The sequence below is a fragment of the Salvia hispanica genome, chromosome 6, assembly GCF_029641045.1.
Source record: "Salvia hispanica isolate PSC_SH4W2 chromosome 6, Shi_PSC_v1, whole genome shotgun sequence".
Classification (NCBI taxonomy): domain Eukaryota; kingdom Viridiplantae; phylum Streptophyta; class Magnoliopsida; order Lamiales; family Lamiaceae; genus Salvia; species Salvia hispanica.
The window spans coordinates 15,926,556-15,939,872 of record NC_142697.1 but is presented as its reverse complement, the minus strand read 5'-3'; the positions used below and the strand labels follow the sequence as shown (position 1 = coordinate 15,939,872).

Below are 13,317 nucleotides of genomic sequence, written 5' to 3'. Positions count from 1 at the left end.
GGTGGGTAATATTATGGTTGTTTTTATTGGGTACGAATGAAATTTTTTATAGTGTACGTAGTACAGTATATATAGCTTCAAGTATTGTTTGCATGAGATCCTCATTATAATAATTCAGTATTTGTTTAAATATTTTGAGGTTTTGTGTGGCTTTCATATACTCAGACTCAGTTTGGTAGACTATCTATCTTTCAACAAGGTAAGATAAAGACCATAATAGTTTGTGCTAGCATGTATCAAGTCTATTTGTATTTGGTAATTTAGTTATAAATTTATCTTAACTTTGCAGAAGATAATATATCATAGTAATAAAATGAGTGTTATTGAAGAATAAAGAGAGAAGCAGCATCTACCATCAACATGAAGAATAAAAGAAGCCACGTGGACGTGAGCTGGCATCGTCAATTGGCTGTTAGAATTAGTTATAAGGTTTTGGTTAAATGTGGTCGAGTCTACACGTTAGCATGCACTCATGCACATGCGCATAGTATGCTAGATAGAAGTATAAATAGTTGGCTTTCCTTTCTCTGTAATTCAGCTTTTGTGAAATAAAAATATCTTTTTCTCTCATGCATCTCTATCTTGAGTTTTACTCCATATGTTTGATTTCATATTTCTTATATGGTATCATTGAAAATCATAGCTTCCGCTCCTTCTTTTTGATCCTTTTTTGAATCTGAAATGGCTCCTCGCAACACAAATAAAAGCAACAATAGCACCGGTGGATATGCAACCAACAGTCAACCACATTTTGAAGACAATTCGAGTCCTTAATACCTTCATCCAATCGACAATCCCAATCTACAACTAGTTTCTCAAGTTCTCACCGGATCAAATTACATCGTCTGGAGCAGATCGGTCACCACCGCATTATTGGCCAAAAATAAGCTGCCGTTTAATTTGTCAATGGTGATCTCCTCCGACCAGATGCCGATCATCTTCTACTCTCAGCATGGATCAGATGCAACAATATGGTTGTATCATGGCTCAGGAACTCAATTTCGCCACAGATTTGTTCAAGCGTGATGTATCTGGATAGCGCTTATGAAATTTGGTCAGATCTTCGTGATCGGTTCTCAGTATCATACTCGGCACGCTCTTATCAACTTCGTCAACAAATCATGAATCTCACTCAAGGTCAGAATGATGTTAGCACCTATTTCACTGATCTGCGAATTGTATGGGATGAATTTAAGCATTTTCAACCGATCGCATGGTGCACTTGTTCTACATGTCGTTGCCATAGTGCACGAATGTGGCAAGCTTCTCAAGAGGAAGATTGCACTATCGGACTCAATCCTTCTTTCTCTCAAGTCAGATCCAGCATTCTATCCATGGTGCCTCTACCATCTCTATCCAAAACTTTCTCTATTGTCGTTCAGGAAGAGAGACATGAATATTGATCATAGCTATACTCCTTCTTCTCATTCCTCCAGTGAGCAACTCTTTGCTGCAAATGCTGCTTCTTCTTCCTTTGGCAGAGGAAGATTATGTACTCACTGTGGTAAAAATAACCACACTATTGATCGATGCTATGCTCTACATGGTTTTCCACCTAGTTTTGGTCGTGGAAGGGGAAAACCTGTGTATAAGGATTCGGTGCAACTTAGATCTGTGAATCTAGTGGATGATAATCTAGCTGATTACAATGAAAAAGCTATCTCTAATGCTACTGGAAAAATTCTGGTGTTTCAACAGGTTCTCTGAATTCAACAATGGAGCAATGTCAATACCTCATGGCTCTCATCTTGGCATATCGGATCCTCCTCAACTTCCTTCACCTTCACCAGAAAACATTTCAGTCGCACTTATAAATTCCTCAACCTCTTCATCTCAAACAACAGTTCCATAGCAGCCTCAAACTCAATTTACTGGTACAGTTTCTTTTACCCATTTTGTAGCAAATATATCTTCTAATCCTTCATGGTTAATAGACACTCGTGCTACACGCCATGTTTATCTTTTTCATTCTTCTTCACCAATAAATGATGCCTTTGTAAACTAACCTAATGGTGGAACAGCCAAAGTGACACACATACGTATTATTCACCTCACACCTTCAATCACTCTATCCTCTGTCCTGTGTGTTCCATCTTTCACTTTCAATCTCATATCTGTCAGTTCCTTAACTATTTCCCTGCCTTGTATTGTAAATTTTACTCATGATTCCCTCACCATTCAGGAAACTTCACCGGGGACTTTGATTGGGAAGGGTAAACGTGTTGGCCACCTATACACCCTCATTGTTGATTCTGGTACTACTTCCAACACCTCAAATCCTATTCCTATTGTAACCTATGTTGTATCTACTGATACTTGGCATATGAGACTAGGACACCCCTCCATAAATAAACTCAAATGTATCTCAGAAACACTACTAAAACTCTTTATGTTTGTGACATTTGCCCTTTAGCTAAACAGAAACACTTAGCCTTTTCTTCTTCTGAATCTATATCAGTTGATTGTTTTGATTTGATTCATTGTGATGTCTGGGGTCCTTTTAACCCTTGTACTACACAAGGCTATCAATACTTCCTTACTATTGTAGATGATGCATCTAGATTTGTTTGGACATTTTTGATGAAACATAAATCTGATGTTAAAGACATTCTTGTACAATTCTTGACCACTGTTAACACCGAATTCTCAAAGAAAATAAAAATGATTCGAACTGATAATGCTCCAGAGTTTTCACTCCCCTCTCTATTCACTCAGTTTGGAACCAATCTACAACATTCTTGTGTAGAGACTCCTCAGCAAAATGCTAGAGTTGAGAGAACGCATCAACACCTCTTGAATGTTGCTAGAAGCCTTCTCTTTCAATCTCACCTACCTATCCATTTCTGGGAAGACTGTATCCTAACTGCTGCTTACCTAATAAACAGAACTTCATCATCTTTTTTACCTGAAAACACCACTCCTTTCCACATTCTATACAATAAACAACCTTCTTACTCTCACCTAAAAGTCTTTGGATGTTTGTGCTATGGCTCCACCCTTCACAGAGGCAGAGACAAATTATCACCAAGAGCCTCAAAATTCATTTTTTAGGATATCCCCCGGGTTATAAAAGGGTACAAAGTCCTTGATATAGACTATGCAAGAATCAATTACCCGCAATGTTGTGTTTCATGAAACCATCTTTCCTTACTCTCATCTTACTCCATCCACCTTCCCTCATACTCAATCCACAACTCCACAAAACCTTACCTCACAAACCTTAACTGAACTAGAACCAAATTCTGACTCATCTCCACCTCCAAAAACAACTCAACCTGCTCCTATCATCACTACCAGAACTGGGAGACAAGTAGTCCCTCCATCTCATTTGACTGACTACTTGTGCAACTCAGTTTCCTCAGCCACTCCTTATCCCATTTCTTAATATTTCACCCTTTCAAACCTTTCCCCAACCTACCTTTGATATGTCATTCTGATGACTGCAGTGTTTGAGCCAGCCTCTTACTCTCAGGCTGCTCCTATTCCAGAATGGCATATGGCCATTCAAGATGAATTAGCTGCTCTAAATAAGATTGAAACTTGGTTCATCACAACTCTACCACCAGGAAATACCCCAATTTACTGTAAATGGGTGTTCAAAGTAAAGTTTCTTGCTGATGGTTCAGTGGAAAGATACAAAGCAAGGCTTGTTGCCAAAGGGTATATACAGTTAGAGGGTGTGGACTTTCTTGATACTTTCTCTCCTGTGGCTAAACTCACCACAGTGAAATTCATTCTAGCACTTGCAACTATTTATTGTTGGGATCTCTGCCATTTGGATATTAACAATGCCTTCTTATATGGAGACTTGGAAGAAGAAATATATATGAACCTTCCACCTAGGCTTTCTGTTGAGGGGTCGAATGTAAGCCAGGAACCAAGCTTGTTTGCAGACTCCTTATATGGCTTGAAGAAGACATCTAGACAATGGTACTTGAAATTATCACAAGTTCTGAGTGGTTTTGGTCTTCAACAGTCAGCCTTAGACCATTCTTTCTTCTACAAGAAAAATGCCTCCAACTTCTTTGGCATTGTGGTTATGTTGATGATATATTGGTAGCTACAAGTGATAAAGGAGAGATTGAGAATTTTAAAAATTTCTTAACTCAACATTTTAAGTTCAAAGACTTAGGCATTCCAAAATATTTTCTTGGCTTTGAAATAGCCAGAAACAAAGATGGGATTCTTATATCTCAAAGGAAGTATGCAATGGATCTCTTGAGAGATACAGGATTAATGGGATGCAAGCCCTCCTCAGTACCCATGGATTCTGCCAAACAATTGGGACAAGAAGCTGGAGAATTGATGGCAGAGCCCTTAAAGTATAGGAGGTTAATTGGTAGACTCCTGTATTTATGCATTACTAGACCGGACATAACTTTTGCAGTGCATAAACTCAGTCAATATGTCTCCAAACCGTGCGAAGAACATTGGATAGCTGTTGAGAAAATTCTCAGATATATCAAGGGAACTCCTGGACATGGTCTCTTTTACTCTAAGGATTAAACACCTACTTTAAGTATCTTTTCTGATGCAGATTGGGAAGCTTGCCCTGACACTCGCAGATCGATGACTGAGTATTGCTTATTTTTGGGCACCTCTTTAATATCTTGGAGAGCCAAGAAACAACACACTATCTCAACGTCATCGGCAGAGGCAGAATATAGAGCCATGGCTCAAGCTAGTTGCGAAGTAGTGTGGGCAATAACACTTCTTGAAGACTTTGGAATACAAAGAAGTAAAGCTGTTTCCTTATATTGTGATAATCAAGCAGCTGTACACATTTGTTCTAACCCGGTGTTTCATGAGCGCACCAAACATATTGAGATTGACTGCCACACAGTGAGAGAGAAATTTCTAGAAGGGATCATCAAACCCATGCATATTCGAAATACTTTGCAACTTGCTGACATCTTTACTAAACCTCTTGGTGCAGTAGCTTTTCAAGGCGTTTTAACCAAGATGAACTTCAAAAGTTTATATAGTCCATCTTGAGGGGGGATATTGAAGAATAAAGAGAGAAGCAACATCTACTATCAACATGAAGAATAAAAGAAGCCACGTGGATGTGAGCTGGCATCGTCAGTTGGCCGTTAGAATTAGTTATAAGGTTTTGGTTAAATGTGATCGAGTCTACACGTTAGCATGCACTCATGCACATGCGCAGAGTGTGCTAGATAGAAGTATAAATAGTTGGCTTTCCTTTCTCTGTAATTCAGCTTTTGTGAAATAAAAATATCTTTTTCTCTCATTCATCTCTATCTTGAGTTTGATTTCATATTTCTTATAAGTGTAGCTGAAAAATATATTAGTTTTTGGTCAGTTCAGATTTAATCACAAACTTTAAATATGGAGAAAAATACACCAACTTTTAACTTGTACATTTCCCACAAAATTCAATTTTGCACAAATTTAATCTTGTGTGGCATACTGGGGGGTGTCTACGCCATTTAGCCGGCGATTCCCTTAAAAGATGTGTTTATAGGGCGAACTTATAATGTTGTATAAAAAACACATGAACTTTGAAACATACAAATTAATTTTAATTCATCGAAAAATTGAAAATCGTGAAATATGTATGTTTAACTTAGAAAGCTAGCTAGTTCATACTTCATTGTTTATGTAGTTTTCCAAGGAAAAGAGAGATTATTCGTTATTGTGAAAGAGGTTAAAAGGGAGGAGGGTAGAGAACAGAGATAGCGTCAATATCATCCACCCCTAACTCCTTAAACTGCCCCATCGTAAGACTAGGAAACATGATAGCATCCCTGTCAGTGCTGTGGCCAAGCCCAAGTATATGACCGATCTCGTGCGTCGCCACCGTCTCAAAGTGATACATGTCCATCGTCCGCGGCTGAAACGACCAGTTCTCATCCGCGTCGAAGTGGACCCGCCCATCATCCGGCGGGAACGCGTGCGCCAGCACCCCCCTCGGCCCGTCGAACGGCTCCCCGTCCCCGTGCGCGCCCCTGTAGTACCCAACCTCGATGTCGCTCTCGAAGAACCCCAGGTTCTCGTAGAAGCTGAAGCCCGACACGTTGGCCCACCGCTCGAAGGCCGCCTCCATGTCCGCCTTCGCGTGCTCCGGGAACCCCTCCGTGTACGTGTAGGAGAGGCGGGTGTATGGCCACCTCGGCCTCCCCCTGAAGAAATCATAATAAGATGGAAACTCTGTTTCCGTCTTATTATGATGATTCGATGTGAGGGCGCGGCGGCGGTTGGGGAGTATCATGGTGTTGACACCGTCGGTGATGTCGGAGACGCCGCACCGGGGGATGAGCATCTTGGACATGGTCTCGTGGTTGAGCTCGCCGGTCCGGCTCAGCCCGAAATTCATCTGGAAGGTTAAGATGGCCACCTTCAGGATCTCATCTTGGGATGCTCCGAAATGCACTTGGGCACGTGCGTATTCCATGTACCCGTAGTTTTCCAAGTATTTTAAGTAGTCAAAATTATTGATTGTTGAAGCTAGGTTGGAGTGGAAGGGCGATGGCGATGGCGATGGCGATGGTGATGGTGATGGTGAAGGTGGGAAATTGGGTATGTTTCGGTTGGCATTGCAGAGTGAGGAAACGATTGTTAAGAAAAAGACATAATTGAAGGAAGGATTGAGAGCCATGGATGAATCCAATCCTATAAATTTTAATGACTTACTAATTGATTGGGTGTCTAATTATATATGATGTTGTGTCTAATTATATGTGATGTTTAGAGTCAACAACTTATTAACGCTACCTTTTTGTCATGCATCAATGACTAGTCCAAAATTGCATCTACTCAACAAGGACTTAATTAATTTGCCTGTTGGAAGATAACAAATTGTTCCATGATTTTTCAATAATTGCATCTACTCAACAACGGCTTAATTAATTATGCACCATCTAATATTAGATGAACAATGCTAAATCGGCATTACGAACCCCGCGAATAATGGGGATAACAATTTTTTGATTAAACTCCTCCTCAAAAAATAAGGTGACGTGGTATTATCATATTATAGTAAGAAGATGATAAAGTACGGCGGTTTAAAGTGAGAGTGAGAAGTTGGTTTCTTGAGAGAGAAACAATAAAGAAGAATTTAAGAGTTATTATATTTTTATTTTTATCGAAGTTGATACACTAATCTAAAGTAGATTAACACAAAACTTTGGTTTTGTAAAAAATTCGATAACTGCGCGCAATTAATTAAAAATCAAAACAACAAGCAACAAAAGATAATGAAAAACCCAAAAATCTACGAATTCAATTCGTAATTTAATTCACAAATGGCTGTGATTTAATGTTCAAACAAGAAACGAAAATTATTGAAAAAGCAAAAAAAATCTACTAATTCAATTCATAATTTTACAACGATCACAAATTCATATCGATCTGCTGTGATTTTGACGTCAAAGCAGCAGCAGGGTTCTGTTGCAAGGATTCAGGGAGTTGACGCCGATGCCAATATCGGGATTGCCGCATCTCGCGACATCATAGACGGTAAGGTTTGATCATCCAATATACCGGTGGGTTTGATGCCAAAATTTTCTTGATACATCATGATGGCTAATTCCAGAATTTGGTCTTCTGAAGCACCGGTTCCGAGATTGAGTTGTGCTTATTCGTAATAACCTTATCTCCGAAGATGAAATTCCGAATCAAATTGGGTTGTATGTTTTTTTGTTTTTTTGTTTTTTTGAGAAACAAGAGTAATGAGCGTATAAATTGGGATGTTTTGATTGGAGGGGGTTTTACCAACTCAAAACTTGTGTTGCTTCCCTTGGTTCCGGAAGAGACAGAAAGTAGGAACACGACAAGAAGAAAGACGATGCACCAAATATTCAAAAGCTTAGGAGCCATGGCTAATCAGATTAGTCTGTGTGGAATCGCAACATGCTTCTGCATCTATTTAATTTATAGAGCAACAGAGAATATCATAATACTAGAAGGGTTATTATAGTATTTGTAGTTTTCCATTTACACGTAGGATAGCGACATGTTTAATAAGTATAATTACCCCATGAAATTAGATTATTGTGGAACTATATTACCATAAATGGATTTAATTCCTAGTATTTATATGCGACAGACGATTTACTTACTCCATAAATTAAACTATATCCGATCTCCTCCTATAAAATAGGAGTATATTTAAAGCTTAAATGTCTGCAAAGAAATCACGAACAATAGATTATTTTAGTTTATCTTCGGTATCTTTAAAATTTTAATGACGAATCAAGTAACTAAAAAATCAATTATTTCATCTTACCAAATTTATTTTATTTTATTTTTTAATTTTAAGTCACTTAAACTTAAAACGATACTGTTTAGCCGGTTTGTGTCGGAATAAGGAAATCAATTAATTGAAAAACAAGGCTAGAGATGACTGTTGGAATAAGAAAATCAATTAATTGAAGAACAAGAAGGCAAGAGATGAAGTTATGACAAGAATAAAGAAGGAAATCTATTAAAGATTATGGAAAATCAAATAAAAAAGGTAGTATAATCAGAATATATTTTCCATGTATAGCTAGAATTAGATCCCTATAAAAGGTGGTGTAACCATTGAGAGAATTAATTCAAGTCTAATACAATGTAGTCCATACAACTTTGAGTGTATTTTATTTTTCGCATTTTACATGGTATCAGAACACTAACTTTCAAATCGGAGTTCTTGTACCCAAAAATCAGAAACAGACAAAGTTCTCCACACCATATTTGTGACATCCCTAACCCGAAACATGCATCAATTTGCATATTGATATATATTCATTTATTATTGCATATTTATAATATTATTTACGTAATTATGTGCATGGGGGTATCTAGTGCATGGAAAATCTATACTGCATATATTTTGATAGTGATCCTAAAAGTGTATAAATAATAGTAGTAGCATATATTTTGATAGTGATCTAAAAGTGTATAAATAATAGTAGTAGCATAGTTTAAAGAAATATATGTGTATGTGTTAGCAATATACGCGTCCACTGTTAAAAGTGCCACTAATCTTATTGAACAAATGTCAAAGAATGGACTATATATATGAACATGTGTAGTTGGTAGAATAAATTGTTTAAATGCAATGGGAATAAGATATATATACGTATAGTGATTCAAGTAGATATAAAATATAAATAGATTTAATAAGTATTAAATATAAAAATAGTCATGATATAATTTAGTGGTATTAGAAAGAAATTAAATAAAAGAATGAGAATAGTCGATATTTTCATAAGCTATTATTTATACAAATATGTATATTAAGTTACTTTCTTCTCACAAAGACACATGTAGGCCACGTGTATAATTTTTGAAGTGCTACTTGCGTAAGTCTGGTTGATCTAATGCTAGTACGTATAAGTGTTACAATTGTTAATGAAAAAAATAAAGAGAGGAAGGGGGAGGAATATAGAATGAAAAGAAACGAGAGGAAAGAAAATGGAATTTCTGTATAAAATAGTCTTAGTCTCCTCCTTATACATGCGCACATAAGCAGAATGGAAAAGAGAAACAAGTACTTGGATAAGTTACAGGATCAATCTTAAACAAGATCAAGAGTTATAGATCGAGAAACAGGAACAAGTGCTCTATCAGATTATCTATCTTAATCAGGTGTGTATAAATCACACTTTTAATTTTACATATTTTATGTGATTGATTGCTATGTGTTAAATTGGAGTGAATATTTGAATTATATGATATGAGACTAAATGGTTATGTGTCATTTGATATTGATGGTGAAATATGATGTGGATATGTGACTTGTGCAATGGATATGTTTGATGTATCATATTGGAATCATTTGAATCATGGGATTAAAAAGGATATGTGACAGTCTTGCTCTGGATCTGATATACAATGGCAAAAGACCTAAGGGTCATATACAATGATAATAGACCTACGGGTCAATACAAAGAGCAAAGAGGGACCTTCGTGGAAAGGTCAAATCAAAGAGGGGCCTTCGTGGAAAGGTCAAAATATGCAAAGAGGGGCCTTCGTGGAAAGGTCAAATCAAAGAGGGACCTTCGTGGAAAGGTCAAATAAATATAAGGGACCTACGGGTCGTATACAATGGAAATCCCTGGCAGATACCAGGCTTGATTTGTCACAGAATAATAAAAAGAATGGAGAGGCATATTGATAAGGCTCGTTTCATGCATCGGTTTAGGGTTAAAATTTTGTGCATTTGGGGCGCTAATGTGCGTTATTGAGTTCAGGTGCGTAGTAAATCTGTCGGACCCAGGAGTTGTTGTTACCTGACCTGGCAGATGCAAAAGAGATAAAATTGAAGCAAAAATCAGAAGTCGTCGTTCAGACCTGGGAGAATCAAAAGTTGGCGACGGGAGCAGAATGGAGCGAGAGCAAATTATCTTAAAGAGTCTTACTCAAGCGCAGGAGCGTAAAATCACCAGAGGGGATACCCTAGGGATCAGAGTCTCACATATATAAAGAGCTCAACCTTGAAGAAAAAGAGAGTCCGTGAACAGCCACTTCTACGCTCTCCTAGCTCTAGTTCTAGTTCTCTACTTCAAATTTTTATCTTCGACTGCTGCGCACTTGGACATGGAGGATTCTGGCCACCGTGGTTCTCATCGTCGTCATTGTCATTTTGCTGTGTAACACCGCCTTGTGGAGGCGAAGAAACAATTTTATTTGCTTTCGTTTAGTACCTTGTTGGTTTTTAAGTTTCGCAACTCTAGTTTCTTGCTTTGATCTGCTGGATTCAGACTTATTTATAGTTATTATGGAAGTTTATGTTTGCTTTAGGTTGGATATCTCTGAGTTTATGTTAATCTCTTGTTTTTAGCTTTCGTTCTTTGTTTGTTGTTGGATGTTTGGAGTTGAGATCTATTGTTCTGTTGTTAGAGGTTGGGGATTTGCATATGGAGATGTTTGGATTTGTTGAATCGTGGTGTTTCGGAGTTGGAGTTTTGCATATTTGGTGCTTGATGTCTACGTATTGCATGATTATGGCTATTTACTTTCTGTTTCTGCATCCTTTAGGTCCAGTAGCGTAGATCTGTTAGTTTAGGCTTTAATTTCTCGTTTTAAGTCTAGATCTAAAGTTTGCTCTGTTTTCATGGTGTTTAAAACTCTGTTTTATCTGCTATTCTCATTTGATTCCCGAAGAAGATGAAGTTGTTGGTAGTTAGAACCAGATCTGCTTTATGTCAGTATTTTTCTGCATGTACTTTACTTTTTCTGCATATCTGCTAGACCTGTCAGTACGATCTACTTTGTCTCTTTTACTTTTCTGCATGCTTTTCCAGACCCTGGTAGTTTGAGGAAATTTGTCTTGCTTTTTGCTTTATGCTTGTCTGTCCAAATTAGGAAAGTCTGTCTAGTTAAGTTTACTCCAGTTGTCTTAGAACTTTAAAATATCTCATTTTCTCTGAGTCATGTATGTTCCGTACGCTTTCGTTTCTTAGGCCCAATAGGTAGAGTAAAGTTCTCCTGATCTATTAGACCCAATAGGCAGATTAAAGTTTCGCTTATCTCTCAGACCCAGTAGTTTTAAGTTCTCGACCCACAAAAATTGCGTGGCAGCAGCCAACCCCTTTCTTTTCCAAAACATCCTCAAATGCAGTTTCGTAACACCTACTTCCTCGTGGGATCGATCCTTTACTTCCCGGTGCTAAGTTATAGTATAGTGGGTTGAGGTTTTTGAAAGGACAGAGTGCATCCAACGACCCCCTTTCTGATAAGTTTCATGATCTTCTAGCCTCTGAAGTCTAGTCGAATCCTCTGGACCTGTTAGATCGAGTGACACATATCACAGTACAAACCTGCACTGCACTCTTGGGACCTGTTCACATATGCATATGAATGTTAAATTGTTTATGATATTTATTACTTCCGGTGATATATTTTGATGAAAGAAAGAGTTTGATATTTGTGTGTGAAATTAAAGGTGAGGTTTATATACACTGAGTTGTGGCTCATATAAACCACTAATATTTTTCAGGAATAAGATATCAATGATCGTGGGTTGATGTGAGTTACAGTTATTATAAGGGTCGGCGGCTGACGCGTTTTGGCAACCTTCTCTTCCTCATCATTTTTGCATGTAGATAAATGTTGGTTTTTGAAATTATATAAAATGCGTGTTTTTGTACTTGAAGCGTGGGTTGCTTATTTTAAATTTTGAATTTATTTACTATAAGTAGTTTCGTCAGTTAGAGGTGGGTGTGACAATATTTTTGTTCAAGAAATCGAGAGAGAGAGGAAAACAATTCCTAAGTTCCTATAAGTTTTGGGAGAAACGGGACTTCCAAGACGAAGAACGCCGGGCAATGGCTGCCCGAACTGATCCGGACGGCAACTCCGGTCGACAGTGACTCCAGCAGCGGCTGCTCCGGCCGACGGGGAACAGTAGCAGGGAACGGCGCAGACCGCAAGCAACGGCGACCCCAACAGCAGGAACGTGATGATTGGACGTCGGAGTGCCAATAAGGAGATGGTAGCGAGCCCTAGACCTGGAGAAAAATTTGTATTCAAGGAACGTCCGACCGAGGGGAAGCGGAAGTATCCGACCGAACGATTCCTCTCAAATCTATGTTGGCCAAGATGGCCAAAGATCTTATGCGAGGGCGAGAAACCTACAAATGACGAAGCCACACGCCAATGCGAAGGGAGCCGATAAAACAGTGATGTATTCTGAGCAGGATCGGAGAAGGAGAAGCCGAGACTACCAAGGGAGCCGAGAAAGCAGTCTTTCATGTCGGAAGTGCAAGTGTACAACACAAAAGCAGACCTTATATGATATGAATATATCTACACAAGATCTCATATCTCTATTATTTCATATATTATTGATTTAGCATATCTTTCTCATATATCTCTAAGGATCTTTATTATCTTGTTCACTAAGTTATGTTATTGGTAGGAGTATTATAAATAGAACCTATTGTTATTCTCATTATTCAATCAATGAAATCATAACTATTTGTCTTTTATCTTTATTTAGTTTTCTGTCTAGAATCCTATCGATTGTCCACAAAACAAAGTTTCTCTGCGACTTTCTTAGCTTCTTCACTTGATAAGGGTTCTTCCCTTACCAACTGGTGCTTTCATCACGATCTCACCATGACTTCCACCGATGAAATCTATCTATCTTACCTATGTGACCAGATATTGGTTGCCTGCAACAAAATAAACAAGAAGTTGGAAGAGTATGACGAGTTTCCCTCCCGTATACAACTCCAGCGATTTCCTACCACGAACAACCTTCTTGGCCTGTTATAACAGCTGTCACGCAGCTGCGCCCTCCACCAGACCCGCCCAAACGACAATCATAGAATTACGTCCAGCCTGATTACCAGCAATCGTACCATG

The 13,317-nt window shown here is 38.2% G+C and overlaps 1 protein-coding gene and 1 pseudogene across 1 annotated transcript; one reads left to right on the top strand and one right to left on the bottom strand.

Moving 5' to 3' along the window:
- The first annotated feature begins 631 nt into the window (after positions 1–631).
- Positions 632–1,853, top strand: LOC148923284 (uncharacterized; annotated as a pseudogene).
- Positions 1,854–5,538: 3,685 nt separating this feature from the next.
- LOC125198468 (metalloendoproteinase 2-MMP-like) lies at positions 5,539–6,639 on the bottom strand. Its single transcript, XM_048096807.2, has one exon. It carries the CDS (start codon positions 6,617–6,619, stop codon positions 5,669–5,671), a length of 951 nt encoding a protein of 316 aa, XP_047952764.2. The 5' UTR covers positions 6,620–6,639; the 3' UTR covers positions 5,539–5,668.
- Between the last annotated feature and the right edge of the window lie 6,678 nt (positions 6,640–13,317).